The sequence below is a fragment of the Erithacus rubecula genome, assembly GCF_903797595.1.
Source record: "Erithacus rubecula genome assembly, chromosome: 19".
Taxonomy (NCBI): Eukaryota; Metazoa; Chordata; class Aves; order Passeriformes; family Muscicapidae; genus Erithacus; species Erithacus rubecula.
In genome coordinates this window covers 13,308,961-13,328,202 of record NC_136671.1, presented here as the reverse complement: position 1 = coordinate 13,328,202, position 19,242 = coordinate 13,308,961, and the positions used below count along the sequence as shown (strand labels likewise).

General features: G+C 40.3%; 1 protein-coding gene across 8 annotated transcripts in view; it reads right to left on the bottom strand.

The window, feature by feature from the left end:
- Positions 1 to 18,119, bottom strand: part of SFSWAP (splicing factor SWAP) — a 35,536-nt gene extending 17,417 nt beyond the window's left edge. For 2 of the 8 annotated variants that reach the window (XM_079322134.1, XM_079322135.1), the window contains exons 1-13: positions 17,619 to 18,019; positions 15,132 to 15,301; positions 14,476 to 14,613; positions 12,990 to 13,075; positions 12,381 to 12,606; positions 11,805 to 11,920; positions 10,815 to 10,950; positions 8,718 to 8,955; positions 7,652 to 7,783; positions 7,174 to 7,273; positions 4,776 to 4,953; positions 2,739 to 2,972; positions 1,040 to 1,230 (exon numbers count right to left, since the gene is read on the bottom strand). In XM_079322134.1, coding sequence (XP_079178260.1) covers positions 1,040 to 1,230; positions 2,739 to 2,972; positions 4,776 to 4,953; positions 7,174 to 7,273; positions 7,652 to 7,783; positions 8,718 to 8,955; positions 10,815 to 10,950; positions 11,805 to 11,920; positions 12,381 to 12,606; positions 12,990 to 13,075; positions 14,476 to 14,613; positions 15,132 to 15,301; positions 17,619 to 17,872 — 2,199 coding nt within the window. In that variant the 5' untranslated portion in view covers positions 17,873 to 18,019. Of the gene's footprint in view, positions 1 to 1,039; positions 1,231 to 2,738; positions 2,973 to 4,775; positions 4,954 to 7,173; positions 7,274 to 7,651; positions 7,784 to 8,717; positions 8,956 to 10,814; positions 10,951 to 11,804; positions 11,921 to 12,380; positions 12,607 to 12,989; positions 13,076 to 14,475; positions 14,614 to 15,131; positions 15,319 to 15,682; positions 15,821 to 17,618 lie in introns of those variants that run through there. The other 6 variants (XM_079322136.1, XM_079322140.1, XM_079322133.1 and 3 more) reach the window with 6 other exon arrangements.
- Positions 18,120 to 19,242: the final 1,123 nt, after the last annotated feature.

Below are 19,242 nucleotides of genomic sequence, written 5' to 3'. Positions count from 1 at the left end.
CATCTGCTCTTCTGAAAGAGTCAGCTGTCACTGGTTATTTCAGGCATTCTCTTAAAGAAAAATATCAAAGGAACCTTAGCTTAGAAGTATCTGTGTCCTTGACAAATTCCCTTGAGAAGAAGAGCAGAACTGCAAATGTGGGGAGTTTGGAATTATCAGTGTCTCTCTGCATTCACTCTTCAACATATAACTGAAAAGAGAACTACTGAACTCTTGTGTCAAGGAAAATTTGTTAGCAGTAGCAATGAAAAACCCAAACAGGATCTCTTTCGGGATGTGACCATAATGAGCTCACCTATCTGCTACGCTCGGCTGATATGGATTACCTACACTGCAGGCATGTCTCTCAACTGTTTTTTTTTCCAAAGTGTTTTAGGGGTAATCCATGATTTATTTGGAAAAAATCAAGAACTGGGCAATGAACTACTTGCTAGGAACTGGAATTCTTTCTCAGGGAAAGGAAATAATGGAAAGCCAGGTCATTCTTTCTTGTAGCCAGCCTGTCACAATAAATATTGTCAATTTTCCATCAGTATCCAGAGATTACATTTTGCTTGACTAGCTCAACCAAGAGGGATTTTACTGGTTTTTCTGAAAGCAATGCAATTGCAAACCCAGGAAACCGAGATTCTACTTCCCAACACAATTTGTATTTGTAATGTACAGCAAAACCATCAATATACACATCAAATAAGAAAGCATTATGGCTTAAGTAAGCCATCCCAACATTCTTGCAAGGTGACTGTTCCAGCACTTGGATCACTAACACAGAGTGAAAACATGGAAGCTCATTTTCCTTTCTGTATCTGTCTAACTGACCTATGAATTGTGCAGCCTACTTCTGAACTAGTTCTTGAATGACAGATGAGAGACATATGTAAGATAACGGAAAAAAGATCAGCAGTGTTTAAAATTCAAATTTCTTCCCATTTAGAAAAGCTTCTGTCTCTTCATTGAAGTTCATAAACTCTGTCAGATTCACACTCTAGAGGTAAGATTTCTGCCAGCTTTATGGGAAAGAAATTTATTTCTTGCTTACCTCACTACTGAAGGAATTCTCTTCAATTTTCTCAGTTTCTGCCTCTGCCAGAGGGTTTTTCAGGGTCTGCAAGAACAAGGCAGCTTTCCTTTTGCGTTCTGCTTGTAGCTGCTTCTCCTTTGATTCTTTGGAGGCCTGTGCAAGCTTCTCCCTTGCTGCAGCTGCTAATCTATCCTCTAGTTTCTGCTTTGCTAAGAACAACAATTAAGCATTAAGATTAGGGTGAGTCATGCTTGGGGAACTCAGGTTCCCTGAAAACAAACAACCCTCCCCATCACAAGGCAAGCAAAACAGCCCCTCCTAGCCATTCTCAAGCCTTTCAATAGAGCCATTCAATGACACCATAAAGACAGCAGCTTGAAATGAAGACATTTCAAGCATCTTAATTCACAGATATGTCATTTGCTTACTGCAAAGCAGCAGCAGGTGGAGTAAAAACTTCTAACTTAAAATGACAAGAAAATCCCTATTACTTAGGATACTTGTCTTTTTCTATTTATAAAAGTTACCAAAAGAAAGTAGCTGTGTAAATCCAAAAGCTTTTTCTTTTAAGTCTTAAAGTGATACAAACTCTCCAATTTGCTCTTTCCACTGATCTGATCTTCACAGTTTTCAGCCCTATTTAAATATATGTTTATATGTTTATAGAAAGAGCTGCTACAGAAATTTTCAGAAACTGTTTCATTATTGTTACAACCAGCAGATTTTGTTGTGTGTGATTATATGTTGTATGTGATTACATTAAGAGAATAAGCCAATTGATTTAACTATACACCTAACAGCTACTTTGTGTAATGTTTTCAGCTTACACTTTTATTTTTGTGTTCTGTATATGAATGAAACAACTGGATTTTTTGTTCAGTTCCATAGGTTTTTCAACACACAGCTTTTTCTAACTGTGTTTTACACTTAATTTTTATTATTACACAAAATACTTCATATTTGGTTTTGATATGTAACACCATAGCATACTTTGTGCTACTGCAGTTTACAAAGCGGCTACTATTAAGAAGCAAAAAACCACCATTTTGAAAATGAAAAAGTAAGTTCCTGTGACATACTCATAGTTGGGAGAAATACTGTTTTTAAGCTGGTAAATACTGACAGAACATCCACTTTAGTGAGCACATTCTGCTGCGTAACAGCCTTGGGGAGGAATGGGTGACACTGGATTCTTCTAGAACATAATTTCATTCAAAGTCACTCAGCATGCCCTTCTGCCCTTATGCACATTAACACAGCAACAGGCAAAACCCATACAAAGGTTTAATGGCATTGCTTTATAAGAGCAGCAAAACATCAACCAGACAATATGAGTCTATATGGGAGTGCAATATAAAGGAAAAATAGCTTGAAGCAATTCACTGTTGGATGAAGAAAATGACAAACAGGTATGCCTTTGCTGGGCTTTGCTGGGAACAAAGTTACTAGTTACTAGGCGGTTGTAATGGAAAACCAAAATAAAATTCTGAAAGATCAGGCATTAGGACAACGCGTTCAACCGAGTCGGTGTGTTCCAAGTCTGATTTTGTAAGAGCAACCAGTGAAGACTTCATTCTTAACTGTGGGAAAAGGATTCTGATTCTTGTTAACATGACACAGAAAGTATTCAAAACACCGAAAATGTCACATAGGGCAGTTTTGCCGTTTGTGTGAAGGACTCAATCTTTCATTTTGTTTACAGTGCCACATGGAATACCTTGTTTAGCTTCCAGCTCCTCCTGTGTAAGCTGAGGCTTTTTCTCTTCAGGAGCAGTACAAGGAGTGATAATTGCTGGAGTATGGTTTGACACACTGTTAGCATTCTCTTGGCCTTCCTTTCCCTCCTCTTCCTCCTCATCACTGTCATCATCTAATTTAACACGGTTTTTCTCCAAAGGAAGAAGGTCGTTTTCTTTGGCCTTGATTGCAAAGCTTATTGGAGCAAAGGATGCTGTGAATGAATGGGTAAGATTTCACACATCATCAGACTACAGTCCAAGGGTTCAACTTCCTGACCTCACCGATTACTCCTGCAGGCTACACCACAAAAAATGAAACTTGTATCATCCTACTCTGCTAATTATTTTGGTTAAAAGGTCAACATAACCCTTTTTTCTCTCTTTATGTGTTTTAAACAACCATTGGAAACTTCATTTGCTGTGTAAAGATCTCAAAAAAACCACTGCATTAATCTCCAACCCATTTACCAAATGACACTTAGAATAAAAAAGAACAGAAGAATGGAATTTCTCACTACCTAGTACCACGTGGTCTGCTGCAACACTTACCTTGTCCAGGATGCCTTTTGCATATACGTGCTATGAGATTGCAGTTAGGGAAATTTAAGTATAGTATTACATTATATACCAAGGTTTATAAAAGATAAACTTTGATTATGGTAATCCTGGGGTAACAATATATGCTCTGAAACAAAGAACTCCAGAATTCCAAGATAAGAGGTAAGAGTGATTTCCATCTTTTTCATGGGATAGAACAAATCCTAAAATGGGATTTTATTTCCTCGGAGATAGAAGAAAAATCTAGTAATGATGTTATGTGTGTCTTGGAGGCAAGTACTGTATTTAGGTTATAATAAAGTGGGACTTGTACCATATTAAAGGAAATGAAAATAAGTTTATAGGAATCAGATTGCCATGAAATGACTCATATTCCATTATGAAAATCTGAGCAAATGACTACTATTAAAGTACAGGCTCCAGTTTGCACTTAACAATAGCAGAACAGAAACAATATATATTGCATCTCTTAATAAGGCATCTTTGAAGACAGGGAAGATTGCTCCTTCCCCAGGGAAGCTACTCGGGCTGCCCAGAGAAGAAACTGTGGAGCCTGGACAGTCAGACAGCCACAGCAAAGAGCCCAGTGTTTGCTGGTTGTGGAGAAAATGGGATGGCAGCAAGAAGCAAAGAGAGAGAATTCAGGGAACCACAGGGAGTAGATAAACTTATTAGTAATTAAGCCACTAAGGTGGCAGGAAGGAAGTTTCCATCCATGGAAGCCCAGTTAAAGAGTAGTTTTTCTGTTTTGTCTTGTTTTTTTTTTTTTTTCAGTAGCTTTCAGTTCTATTTAAAAGATGCACATTTTTAGGTTTTACTGAAAATAAGAATTCATAACATATCTTTTCCTGACAGTACTTTCTAATAAATCAGCTCCCAGATATAAACAATCATTTCTCCAATTCAGGACACTAATAGTGTGCTAGCTGGCTTTGAGTGGCTTCCAGAGAGATCTTTCCATTCTGTCCCTCTGCTGCTCTGAGTGCAAGAGTAAAAACATTTCACTGAGACATGAAAGGGGTCTTTTCTTGTAGCACGACTCATGTCCAGCACAGGAAGAATGAGCAACAAGCTAGAGTACTTCCTCCACATGTATCTTTTCAAATAAGGTCTGCTTTCACTGCTTTTCTTCAGAAAGAAAGACTGCTTTCTTGCACAAAGCTTGTAATTGTCAAGTTGAAAATGACAAAAATAAGATTTTACTGGCATCACTGATGAAAGCCTTTGCACAAAACCGAAGTAAAACAATTTATTGTGTCAGACCATAAATACCTGATAGTCTGATAAGAAAGAAATATGAAAGCAATCAAATTACTTATTGCTGACATTTTTGATGCCTTCAGTGAAAATATATTTTTCACATTATTAAATTATTTTCTCTACTTTCCTCTGCCTTTTTTTTTCTTTAAGCATATGCTATCAAATATTTTCATGCTAAATAAATCATGTTACCGTACCTTTCACCAGTTTACCATCACTGACAGCTTTAGGAGGAGGAGCATCCTTTTTAGTTCCTGGAACTCCCTTAGCACTTGGCTCAGATGCATCTTCAGGTGCATGTTCATCTCCAAATTGAGCCTCACTGGGTGCATCATTGGCAGTGTCTGCTGGAACATCTTCAGAGGAAGATACTCCCTTTTCAAAAGGAATGAGCAGAATTACTAACAGGATACTTATGAAATAATTAATGCAATGTCTGTGGAGCTGCAATTTTGTCAGCCATTTGAAAAATCACATTATCAGCTAATCACACAACAGTTAATTTTACACCACTCAGCACTCATGACCATAATTCTGCCTCATGTAAACCCACAGACCATAAAACCTACAGACCTACAGTAAGAACATGTTATTTTACAACAAAGAAAATGTTCTTCAGCTGATACACTTGTGCCAAAAATCTGCATTAAAATTAGACATTTAAAATTAAAACCCTAAGAGCATGTACATTCTTGTATATTTATTTGGGTCTTGATCTCTAGGGTCCCAAACCAAACCCATAAAAGCAATTCCTAGGGAGAGGTTGAAAGCTTATGACACTTTTTCCTCATGCACAACTGCACATAAATTCTTCACATAATCAGATTTCACAGGAATCAACACAGGTTAATGTTTGATTTGTTCCAACATTCTGCTGAAGAATACTGGGCCTAGCAATATTTTTTGATACAACAGATGTGCTGAGATTTTCAAGGAAATAAAGAATTACTGGTTTTACCATGACATGACTGAATCATTCAGCATGACCTCTGAACTCATGGCAAGAATTTTCAAGAAGGGAATTACGACATTCAAAGTACTGACATGGTGAGTTGTGTGATAACATTAAGTGATTTAACACAGTCAACTGCGAGTTTGGTTGCTCTGGCTGCTGCTAAGCTCACGTGATGTTAAAACTGAGGCACTGAGAATATCTTCCCTGCAGCCATTCCCTGACCAACAGAACTGATTTCTGAAAGTCCTCAAAGGGGAAAAGCGCAATGAAATCAAGCACTTCATCCTCTATTTACTGAAGTCTGTAGTACGGTTTCTTATTAATTTTAATGGCCAAAAGGAAAAGTATCAGTTGCATTAGTTGCCTACACATGTATTACTAGACCATAAAGATAATATCAGAATCATTATTTTAAAAAAATTGAAGAGAATGGTATTATCTACAAAGCCATGCAGTACAAAAATATGCATTGCTACACTTGACCTCAAGGGACTTAAACCGGTTTCAGTTGCTTTTTAGCTCATCTCATTTGAACATTTAAAATGAATCCTTTATTATTATGCTCCAGTTAGTGTGCAATTTCCCCCCAACTACATGTTAACAAGTCCTTATTAATTATGTAAGTATTACGAATGCAACCCACTGGTTTGCAAATAAGACATTCTAGAACAGTCAGCATTGTGGCACAGGACAACTTTGGTTGTAATTTATCAGCTGAGTAAGATCATATTTACCACAGTTTATCTTTAAAAATAGTGTTTTCAAAACATTTTTTTCACAATTAAAACAAAACATCAGACACAAGTGTTCCAAACAGCAACCATTACTGAATTTCTTCATTTTCCACAAAGCAATTCCGAGGAGTTTACCCATAGGCCTACCTTCTTCAGTTTAAGGCTCCCCAATCTAAGCCTTGAGATGACAAATGACATAGGGCCTAAAAAAAAAATAGCTCTTTCCCATGAAAAGTTAACATCAGATAATGTAGTTCTGATATTATTTGCAATTTTCTTTTCAGTAAGAGAACAATCTAATTAGCTAACATGAGAATAGTTAAAAACATGGATGCCATGTTTGGCTATCACCTTCTAACAACACGGACTCAGAGAAGCAAAGCAAGTAGGAAACTGCTGTGAGATTCTGAAGCTCCAGTATTGTTGCAGTCATGACTGGACTCTAACAAAACCTCTCTCAGAAAAAAGCACGTCAGAAAGCTCCTGCAGCCTCTGTGCTACTGCTGTACAAAGAACAGGGAGGCATACAGGAAGGCATGGGTGTTAAAAGCCATAGCTAACCCTTCTGACAGCAGAACATGAATCACAATCCTACAAAGCTCTAAACCTACACAAAAGCAGATTCCCTTGTATAGAAAGCCAGAAGATTTTCAGGTTGTCATTTTATATTACATCCACAATGGTGTGGCTTAGAGTAAAAAGCAAGAATTAAATATCACACCATCTCACAGATCCTTAGATTAAGGCTGCACAAAACTAAAAAACAACAAAAAAAAGCATTCACGTCCTTTGCTGATCAATTTCTCCCTAATTCAGCATTCCATTTATAAAATGTCTCACAGTAACACAAGTGACAAGTTTTTATCACGTTTACTGTATTTTTCACGGCAGTATATACAAACATACATGTACCTGGCAGTTGTCACCACTCTCTTTTTGAAGGAAGAACTGTTTTTTAAATTCATAATAAGCATTATACTGGTGCCACGGTTGCAGGAATTCAAACCTGTTAAAAGAAAACTGAGTATGTGAAGATGTACATGAATACAGCTAATACTAACAATCCCTTATCTAGTCTTCTCTAGCAAATGGAATGTTACTTGATGTTTGGAAGCACTCTTACTTAAGCCTAAACTTCAGAGGATACACATTCAGAGCATGCTTACTAGAGACATTTTTGACAGGTTGGTTGTTTTGATAATTTGAGCCATAATGCTTTCCCATCACCGTTAAGTAGATCCCTAAATTTCAATTAAACAACAAACAAACAAACAAACAAACAAACAATAGTACTTCTCAAAACCTGCATGTCCTGTAATTTAATATCTTTAAAAATTAAAATCTTAACTTTTGAAATAGCAGTTTAAATAACATTTTCTCTTACCTGAGATCATTCTTGGCACGAACACTAGTTTCAAATTTTACCCCATTCCTAGCAACATACTCAGCTAGTTTGTCAATGACAGGCTGGATATCTGGAGGTGGAGGTATAATGGCAACCACTGGAGCAATTGTGCTGAAAACATCAAGAGGAAATGATTTTTCAAATAGAACACCAAAATCTTTCAGACTCTTGCTTTAACAAAAACAAACAGAAACAAACAGAAACAAACAACAAACAAAACCAGTCAAAAACCAAAACTAAACATAACCCAAAGTGAAGCCCCAAAACAAAGAAATAAAGAAAAAATACAGCCAGGTTTGTCATCTGTGTTCACCATGCAGTTCAAACAGCTTGATTCAATACTAGAAGCCTTACTGAACATTCTCCATGGAAGTGCACAAACAAGACTCCCCCGCCCACACGCACACCTGTCTCAGGTACCTGGTGGGTGCCGGGCGGAGCTCAGCCCAGTGCCCGCCCACACGCACACCTGTCTCCGGTACCTGGCAGGTGCCGGAGCGGAGCTCAGCCCAGACCCCGCCCACACGCACACCTGTCTCCGGTACCTGGCAGGTGCCGGAGCGGAGCTCAGCCCAGTGCCCGCCCACACGCACACCTGTCTCCGGTACCTGGCAGGTGCCGGAGCGGAGCTCAGCCCAGACCCCGCCCACACGCACACCTGTCTCCGGTACCTGGCGGGTGCCGGGGCGGAGCTCAGCCCAGTGCCCGCCCACACGCACACCTGTCTCCAGTACCTGGCGGGTGCTGGGTGGAGCTCAGCCCAGTCCCCGCCCACACGCACACCTGTCTCAGGTACCTGGTGGGTGCCGGGCGGAGCTCAGCCCAGTGCCCGCCCACACGCACACCTGTCTCCGGTACCTGGTGGGTGCCGGGCGGAGCTCAGCCCAGTGCCCGCCCACACGCACACCTGTCTCCGGTACCTGGCAGGTGCCGGGGCGGAGCTCAGCCCAGTCCCCGCCCACACGCACACCTGTCTCCGGTACCTGGCGGGTGCCGGGCGGAGCTCAGCCCAGTCCCCGCCCACACGCACACCTGTCTCCGGTACCTGGCGGGTGCCGGGGCGGAGCTCAGCCCCGCGGCGCTGTCGGCGGGGTCCGGCGGAGGCGGGGGCGTGGTGCCAGGAGGGGGAGGCAGCGCTGCCGCCCCCGCGGCGCTGGGCACGGCCGCCCCCGCGGGCAGCGCGCCGTAGTAGGCAGCAACGTCGATGCCCGGAGGGGGCGGTGCCAGGCAGTAGCTTCCATCAGGGAGCATGTAGTAGCTGTAATACATGGCTGCCACGGTCGCTGCAGAAAGACGTTCAAGAACAAACAAACTTCTAATTAGAAGAAAACCGTCCAATGCAATACATTATTATATCAATACAAACACATTGAGAATCCAGAGTCACCTAACAGACTAGGAAATGGTATCTCACTTTGTGTGTAAAAAACACAAAAAGGCCAAACAAACCCAAAGCATTAAAGGAAAGGCTCATATTACCAGATTTAGGACGAGTAAGAAATATGTAGATTAAGGGAAAGAATGTAAATACTGAAGGTCATAGGTGTGAATAAAGAAGTGAACTAGAGCAGACATATTTAAAAATGAGCTAGTATGAAACCACGCTTCCTATCTAATTCACCTCGTTTTCATTAAGAAAGAAATATGCATATATTCAAAATTAACATTATTAGCAAAATTAGCATTTGTTAATTAGCATTAACAAATTAAACTACTAGAATCACTATATATATATATTAAACCCCTATATTACTATATATGGAGACACACGTGCTAACTTAAACCTCAAAAAGTACACAGATTTTGCCAATCAACAACATAATGAGCCAGGCATTTGAACATGCTTTCCACACTAAAGGCTTCTCTGATTCTAAGTATTTCTTGAGTGTACAGAGGCCTATTACGTCTTTCTATCCTTCTTCAAGGACAGTAATCTATATGTTCCAATTAGCTTAACAGATTTACATGTATTCACCATATAAATATAAGTGTTTTCTGCAGAAAGACTATGTATAAAAAGAAAATATTAATGTAAAATATTTCAAATTAATTACAGTAAGAGTTTGCATTTCTGGAAGCAAGGTTTAATCAATGCATTAAATTACAATGAATTATTATCTTAAAAGTTTTGTAAACATTCCCATGTGGCAGAATTTATTTTCTTCAAAGAATAAGCTGTCTGTAACAAGAATAGAATAAAGTTCTGTTAAGTTTTAAATGCCATGAGAGGAGTTGCCAACTGACCTTGTTTTGGTACTAAACTATAATCTCCCAGTTTTTATCATACATTCAGGTTCAAGCCTGACACAAAAGTAATGAGAAAGCTTATTAGCTGTATTGTATGGAAATACTTATTCTGATTTTAGTCTTTCATGAAATAACCAATAATTTTCAATTTCTTCGCAGAAATTTTTATCAGTTTTTTCAAGATTCCCTTATGATACAGTTTTAAGTACAAATTACTTCCATGCATATTTCTGCCCACATATTCAACTGACAACACCTGTAACCCTCTGGGGATTCTGAGCCTATAATGCATAAAAATCAACTCAGATTATTATGGTGATAATTGATCTGCAGTAACATTACTGAAAAACCAAGAACTCAATCAGCACCACCTTGAAGTGACATTAATCATCACTTACAAATGTATAATAACATGAAACCCTACTGTAGCAAAGGGTTCAGTACAAATTTTCTTGTATCTTAGTCGTGTTACAAGGTCAGTTCCATAAACAAAAGGGTAAGGTGCATTTCTATATTTAAGGAATCAAGGACCTTCAGAACTCTGAAAGCTGAAAAGAATTAAGAGGCCCATAAACTCATTTAAGCTTGACTTTACCTTTTTGAGCATCAGAATTTACAAAATCCACAGAAACAAGATAATATAAGAATAAAGGATATTGTGCTAAAATTACAGACTGGAGACTTGGCCTCCTGCCTGTCCACCCCTTCCACCCCACTCCTGGTTTTCTAAAGCAGCAATTCAACAGATACTCAGGACAGACCTTCAAAGACTTAGGAGATTACAAAAGAATAGATACACAGGATGAAGCATGAAGCCAGCATATTCTCTACCCTCCAGCATCCACACACAATCCATCAGAACACACCACCAGCTGCCTCCTCACAAAGCACTTACAATCAGAGGAATATTCCGCTTGTGATGTCTGCACAGCTGCCCCGTCTGTTGACTGTGGTGTAGAGGAATTATTATCTGATTGTGCTTTGCGCACCAGTGCTGCAAGGGGGTGATCAGGGTCTACTACCTTCAAAGGCTGGAAACATTTTGAAAATAGAAAAAAAATATTAAAATTGGAAGTACGTATTTAAAGAACAATAGCATCAAAATACATGGGAAAGTCAATTTATCTATGTTAATAGACATCAACAATTCTGTGCAAGCACTGAAGATACCGTTTTTGTAGGTCTCACATCAGAATATATATATCTGAAAATTAGTGAAAAACAAGACAAAAAGCCACTTTGATGTAAGCAGAAATGAATGACAAAAATAAAAGTTACTACTGTTAACTTTATGAATGACTGCCATGGCTGGGATGAGGCACAGAACCTGCCACGTCTAAATACCAGACAGCACCACAGCCATTCCCCTGAAAGCTTCAAATACGCACAACCGTCTGTCTCTCCCTTTATTCCATCACTGCCCAGTCTACGAAAATAAAACAACTAGCACACCTAGCAAAATTTGCATTTAATGAGCAGTAAATTCTGATGAAATATTATTTGCTAGAACTGTTATTTCATGTCAACATTTCATCTACTAAAATTTAAGAAGAAAAAAAATTCACTCTCAGCTTATATACTGAAGGCATTAAGAACCTTAATCTCTTTGCTTCAACATAGGTTCTGTAGAATAAATCCTTGAATGGTGCCCTCAGTACCAGAAGGCATAAGAAACAGAAATATAATTCCTTGGAAGTGAAAAAATAACAATTTGTATACTACAGAAAAGGTAACTCTAAAGTTTACCAAAACACATCTGAATTACGGTCTGAAAAGAATCCCAGACCAGTCAATAAAAGACCTCAGCACCTGCATATTAGAATGTTTGTGTCCATGAATCAGGTGTTTTACAAGATAAAAAGGCAATTTTAATAGTACCAAGTACCTTCATGAGCTCTTCAAGCCTACTGCATTTTTTAGATGCAAAAAGACTTGGATGAAGATAATTTCCATCATCGTCGTCATCATCATCATCATCTTCTTCAGATTTGACTCTTGAGTCTAAATAAAAGCAATGTCTGAGTTTTTTTGGGTTTGCTATGATTTTGCTATGGGAGAGAATGATGATACACAACAAGCGTGAATTTTTAGGAAAGCATCACTCATATAAATCAGCTTAGTCACAAAAGCGTAGGTCCAAGATATTGCTCAACATCAATAAAACTAAACCCTGAATGGACAGACCAACCTTCTGTTGGACTTGAGCTATATGACAGTTTCTAAAACTTCCACATCATAGCAGCTCCTGTTCCACTTCCACTTTCATAGCAGCTGAAAGTTTCCACAAACAATTTAAAAAAAACAAAACCAAAGAAACTCCAATTTAAGCAAAATTTTGAATCGTCACATCAATCTCAGCTGCAGTGGAATCCCAGAAAAATGTGGCTATTTTAGCACAAAGCCCAGTGTCTGTTTGACCGACTGCCATCCTGAGGCCACCACGCAGCACGGAACAACTCACGCTTTTTCTCGTCGGCTTTGCTTTCCGAGGGAGCGGCGTAGCGCCCTTCCTTCATGGCCTTCTGGATGAACTTGTAGTAGGGATTGAGGTAGTGATCAAACCGCAGGAAGTCAAACTGGGAGTTGCGGGCTTGCTTGGCTTTCAGCATGATCTCGAACTGGGCTCCCTGCTTGCACACGAAGTTTGCAGTCCGCTCAATGATCGCGTGCATTTTTGCCGTTGGTGGCTGTAGGAGTAAAATAACATATATTTGTATTTTCATAAGCAGCTTGTACTGTGTGTTAGAACTCCAAAGGGCATCAGAACAAACAGTACTTCCCTGTCCTTCTTGGTTTTCTTTAGCAAATTAAGTTTCATAATCACTTAAAACTACCAAATGCACTTAGCATAAGCACAACAATCATTTCAGTGTGAAAAAGGAGATGCAGGAGTGTTCATAGAACTCAAGAGCTCAAGGAAGAACATTTGAAATTAAGTTACTATTTTAGAATAATTTAAAATGTACCACACTAAAGCTAATGGAAAAAAACCTAATTCAACCACCAAACAGAACACTTTCAACTGCTCAAAATCTGAGAGAAGTGTAGGTTGCATTATATATACACATACCAGTTCCACATCAGAAGGTACATTCAGTCCTGGAGGGGCAACAAAAGGTTCTTCATTTTCCTCTGCATTTTCTGTCTGAGCTGTTTCTACAAGAAATGACAGATTGAAGTATTTAAGAAAAAAACCAAAGTACACAAATGTTAAAAAAAAAACCTGAAATAAAGTATTTCTAAAAGGATGTGTAATAAAGGAATTTATCAAATGCAGCTATATAAACAGCATTTATACTGAAGACATTCAAATATGGTTAAAAAGAATAATTTGTATTACATTTCATTATTTGCTATAGCAGAAATGCTCCTCTGAAAATACTTTGCTTGACAGATTTTTATAATAATTAAGGTATCTATTCTATTAGCCTTAAGAGAAATTGTATTCCCCTTCTCCCCAGCCAGATTAGATGGCACCAAGTGCAGGAACAGCTGACCACGGGAGCTGTGGAAACAGCAGAACAACCTCATCACGAATGAGATATTGCAGTGATCACTGAGGACAAACCATGCAACAAAGGGAATTCACTTGTTTGGTTACCTTCTGGTGGGTTGGTTTTTGTTGTTTGGTGTTTTTTTTTTGTTTGTTTGTTTTTTTTTTTAATGAATTCAAATAGTTTAACTTCACAAAGATACAGAGAAATGTTAGCAGCAAAGAGAGAAGGAAAGAGCAGCAGAGAAAGAATACTGTTTTTTTTGGCAGCACCTCCAGCTAACAGTATGTGGTTATAGAGTCTTAAACAAATGAATTAAACACCAGAAAAGACAATCAATGTAATGTCTCAGACACAGCAAAAAAACCACTAAATAAGTTTTAACACCTAAAATGATCTTGCACTGCAACACAACTTAGGGGGAAAAAAGCACATTTCAAACCACAGTAACTCACCAAGATGTAGTTAGGCAACCTAAATGTTAATTGAACAATCCTCACTTTAGTAAGGCATAATTCAACAAACATTTGAAACCGTCCTTAAGAATGTATGATAATAATATTAAGTTATTGGAATCACAGATGAGAACATGACAACTGAATTCTGTATATTTTAGATCATGGAGCAGAGCACACTATGCTGAAGACAGACTCATTTATAATACTTAAGATGACAAAATCTAAAGATAAAAATGTACATTCTTATTAATCACTATTTTATGCTTACAATGATATTTTCCCTCTTGACTGAGAAACACACTGTTAGCAGATAGCCAATGTAAGGAATAACTTTTTTTTCTGAATAAGAATCTGCATGACAGCAGAATTAAATTCCCTGACTACTGCAGTACTGACTGTGCCATAGAAGGAAAACATTTTTAAGCTCACCAAGAACAATGTCTGCAAAAACTCAGTGACAGAGTCCCACAAAGACTTTGATGAAATGCTTTCAGAACTCTTAATTGCATTTTAACAGCACATATATTTTAAATGCTCAACTGCAAGGCAGAGAAATGCTGTGTGCCCCCCCCCCCAATTAACCCTTGTTATTTTTACCCCTTACCTCTTTGTTTGGCAGGCTGATGCTCCTCCTCTTCAGTGGGTTCTGAAGGGTCGTAATAATCACTGCCATAACGGAATCCCACTGCATTATAGGTACCATCCTCGGCCAAAGCTTCACTGAGTCTTTTATATTCCTCCTCTTGAACAAAAAATGCAATTACCAACATTAGAATGTATTCAGGTGCTAATTTAATAAAAAAGAAGTAATATCTCTTACTTTAGTTTTTAAATAAGTAGTTTTCGCCTGATCATTTTAGCTTGCATTAAAAACTGAACAGAAAAATACAGCGTGTACACATGCTGACCATTTATTTCTTCTTGAAGAGATACAAGCTGTGGATTAAGACATTCTAATGCAATGTGTATAAAATCACACAATTTCCTTTAAACAGCACTAAAAATGAAGCAGAATGTGTTTATTTTGGGGAGGTCTGAAATCCCAGTCTGCCCTCAGAATCTGGGCAATTTCTGTGTGGATCTACAGTTAAACTATCCTGAGGTCCTCTCACATACGCAAAGACTCCCGCTTTTCGAATCCACTGGGTACTGTCAAGATAACATCAGAAAAAGAGAGTATAAAATTAGGAGTAAATTTAGTTTCAGAATAATTTATTTAAATGTGCTTTTTAAATAACCATGTTATTCCTTGAGCAATACCTTGCCTTGCCTCCTCCTCAAGCAAGTCCGTATGCAAGGCTAAATACCTCTCTTCATCACAGAGGGCTTCTATTCTAGCCTCTTCTTCGGACAATTGATAATCTCTGTTCCAGGTAGAATATTCAGCATCATATTCAGAAAGGTCATGCAGGTGACCACGCCCATCATACCTGCAGGATGAAACAGCTGGTCAATGCAAAGAACTTAGGGCTTGGGTTTATGTGACTACTTAAATACTTACCCAATAAAAATGAAAAAAAAAACAAAACTTATACGTTAATGCATACTCCCTTTTAGAAGTTACAATTAATTTTGCTAATCATTTGTCACCAACTATCGAAAATTTGTTTAATAGTCTAAATTCCTCTCAAAGAAACTAATAAATTATTACAATTAAAGGCAAAGGTATCCTTTAATAGTTTAAGTGGGATCCATTTCCTTAACAGCTCTTACCGTACGTGCTTCAACCAACCAATCAATGTCACTTGCAAAATACGTTTTTCTGGAAAGTCAAATAGCTTACATTCACACAAACCCGAGTACATAAATACCTATCCGTAAGAACCAAACGGTCGAAATTTCCTCGCTTCTTTCTGCTAGTCCCGAACTCTCAGGAGAAATCTTCACCATAGAAACTTGCGTCCATTGGAGGTAAAATCATGGCTAGGCTCGGCCCCTAGCCATTTGGCTGAGGAAATAAGTTCTGGGTTATGTGATAGAGAGACACACATACATAGGAACAGTAACATAAACATGCAATTTAAGGAGGTTCACCGCAAAATCGGCAAAGATCAATGGTGCACAGTTCCTTTCTACTAAGAAATCACTCTATTTGCAGGAGAAGCACTGCGTTGGGACAACGTTTATGCATCAGTAAGAGAAACTGATTGGAAAGTAAAGTGACAGTAAACTCGACTCCGCTGAGGTGTCTTCCCACACACAACTCTTGACTTGTGCCAACTTGCTAGACCAAAAACAAAGAAAGTAAATATTCTCATAGCAAAAAGCAAATGAAACATAGATCTGGTTAATCAAGCTCTGTCCACAGGCAAACTTGAACCCAAGTCTTCTCACAGCAATGAGCTTTTCCCAAAATGGTGAAAATGAAGACTTCCTGCTGCTGGAGATAAATGGAATCTATGCTTCCAAAGGAGTTCATAAGATTAGCAATTGCAAGCTGCCTTAACTCACAAATGCACATCATCTTTTATTTAAGTATGTGTGTATAGACATGCACATACTTAGTGTTTGCTCCCTACAATTTCTGTAACACCTGTGCATGGGGCTCTGCTGCACAGCACCCCAAAAGCGGTCTCTACCTACAAATGAGATCAGTCATAGAAATTATTTGGGTTAGAAGTGTACAACACAACACTTCCATCGTTGTGTAAGTGAGAAATGAAACATAGCTACAAATATTTATGGTTGTCTTGTCCTGCCTTCGGATCTATTCCAATTTAGCAAATTTATTTCAATTATAACCATCATTAAGGCATAAGCACCAAAACAGTGCAAGGGCATTTCTTTTTCCTCCAGTCTTATGGAAGGAAATCAAAATACCTTCCCCTACTGACATTTTTGCAAGACAAATACAGCTTTTAAGTCAAAATAAGGAAATCCTGTCCAGCACCAAAGCAGTCATGAAACTCAAGCAACAGATATCTATAGTATGTTATGTGACCCTTTTAAAACCAAAATCCTTCCATGTTTCCCACAGAGGTTTTCAGGGTCAGACACAATTCTTAAGTTATTCTTTCAGTGTTCCACTCGAACATAACCAACCTGATCTTTCACCTTCCCTCCGTCCAACAAAACACTCATGTAACCCTTTCTAAACGAATTTATTTCCAAATCCCACCCTGCAGTGCTGAAACAACTCAAGAGACCAGAAGGAATATCAACACAGATTCTATTACTGTCTCCGGCCATAAACCTGGACCTGTGGCACAACAACCAAAAGAAGCCAGCCCTGACACAAAATTTCAAGAGCAAGCACCCAAAATCAAATCCATTCTGTCTAATACAGTAAATCATAGCACCAGGAAAAGTAAAGAGGCCAAGAACTGCTTTTGAGGAGTCCCATCAACAGCCTGCAGCCAGATTATGTAGGAGAAATAGAAAATCCCCATTTCCTTTAAGGTGGATAAACACCTTTGCACTCCCCACACTGCCCCCTTCTCACCTACAGAACATACAATGTGCCTAATAAGTACTCCCACACAACCAGGCTCCCTTGGATTCCAAGCGAAAAGAGGCTGTTTGCGGTTTGCGCTGCAAAGGAACAGATCATTCCATCTCCACCCTGCAGCGTTACCGGAGCACCCTCGGAGCGCCGCGCCGGGAGGAGCCGCCTCAGCCCCGCCACGAAGGTCCCGACGAGCCCTCTGCTCAACCCCCGCCCTCACTGCCCACAGCACAAGGGGGGGAACAGAAAGAGGCTATCACAGGAGATCTCGCAGCACAGTCTGGGGGTTGTGTTACACCGACCTATCGATCATGATCTTGGGGTCTCCCATCCAAGGAATAAGGTGTCGCCCCTGCTCCTGGTACTGAGCCTTCTCATCATCCCGAAACAGCTTGCAGGCATAGCCGAACACCAGCAGCTCCACACGGCTACTCCCGCCTCCACCTCCACCTCCTCCGGGGGGCCCAGGCACCGTTCCCCCGCCTGACAACAACATTAGGGGCGGCGGGCCTGCTTCTTCTGCAGTCCGTCGAGACCCTCCGAGCCCTCCGTACATCACCGGGAGGCGCAGCGAGGCGGGGGTGGCTCGCAGGAGCACCGACTGTCCGAGCTGCGAGTCCCCGCACGGCCAAGCCCGCGCTAAAGCCCCCGGCCCAAGAACACCACAGCCGCCATCACCCGAAACAAAATGGCGGCGCTTCCGGTTCCGCTGGGGACGCGGGTGCCGGGACGGGCTGGACTTTGGCGACGGCAGATTCGAGTCCAGCTCCGGCAGCCCGAGGGCTAAATCCGAGCACAGCGCGGCTCCGCGCTACCAGCGGGGACACCGCGCCTTGGCGGACAGCGGCCGAGGCCCGGCGGGGCGGTGGAGCCGCGGGTGCGGCCGTGACGAAAGTGCGGCGGAGCGGTGTCGGCGGCGTGGTGTCGGCGGCGCTCTGAGAGGCCTGGGCTGGGGCGGGGAGCAGCCAGTTCACTCGGGACAAGGCCTCTGAGAGGGTGGGAATCACAGCATGGGTTCACTCGGGAAAAGAACTCTGAGAGGGTGGGAATCACAGCATGGGTTCACTCGGGACAAGGCCTCTGAGAGGGTGGGAATCACAGCGCCAGTTCACTCGGGAAAAGAACTCTGAGAGGGTGGGAATCACAGCGCCGGTTCGGTCGGGGAAAAACCCCTGAGACCGAGTCCAAGCTGTGACCGAACACCACCTTAACCACACCAGGGCACACAGTGCCACGTCCAGTCTTTCCTTGAAGGCAGAAAGGGAGGACTTGGGGCACCGAGTAAAAATTTTCGAAGAAAGTTTATAAACTAGAGAATTTTTTCTGAAATAATGTGATCTGGGCTGAAATTTTCAATGTTGTGTACTTTGGGGTTATTACTTGCATCCCTCTTCAAGAAGTATGAAGAAATGTGTTGCTTTGCATATTTTGTAATTAAATTCTGTAAGGAGTGTTTTGTGATTCACAGTGGGAATTATTTCATATCCTTAAATTCTGAGTCCCCATAAATGCTAGCAAAGCTGCTTGAATGTGTGAAAAATGCTTGGTATTATCATACAGAACAGGCTAAAATATGTAAAATAATGAGGGAAGGAATGCGGAAGCACTGGAAGAGAGGTGGCTAGCTTGTATTGGCATTTAGAAATACCACCCACCATGTAAACTTATCAAAGGGCACCAAGTGTACAGGTGGAAACATGCTTAATCACTGTGGAACAATTTAATACCAGCTGGAAAACACTTGGAGTAAAAAAAAAAAAAATGTAATTACAGGAAGATGGAGGAAGTATTTTATCTAGTAAGGCATTTTTCAGACAGCTGTGCCATTTCTAGAAGAACCCAGAGGCCACCAGAACACCCAGGAACAGTAAAGCACCAGGTGTTGATAATGTTGCCATTGAATTATTGAGAACAGAAGCGGATAAT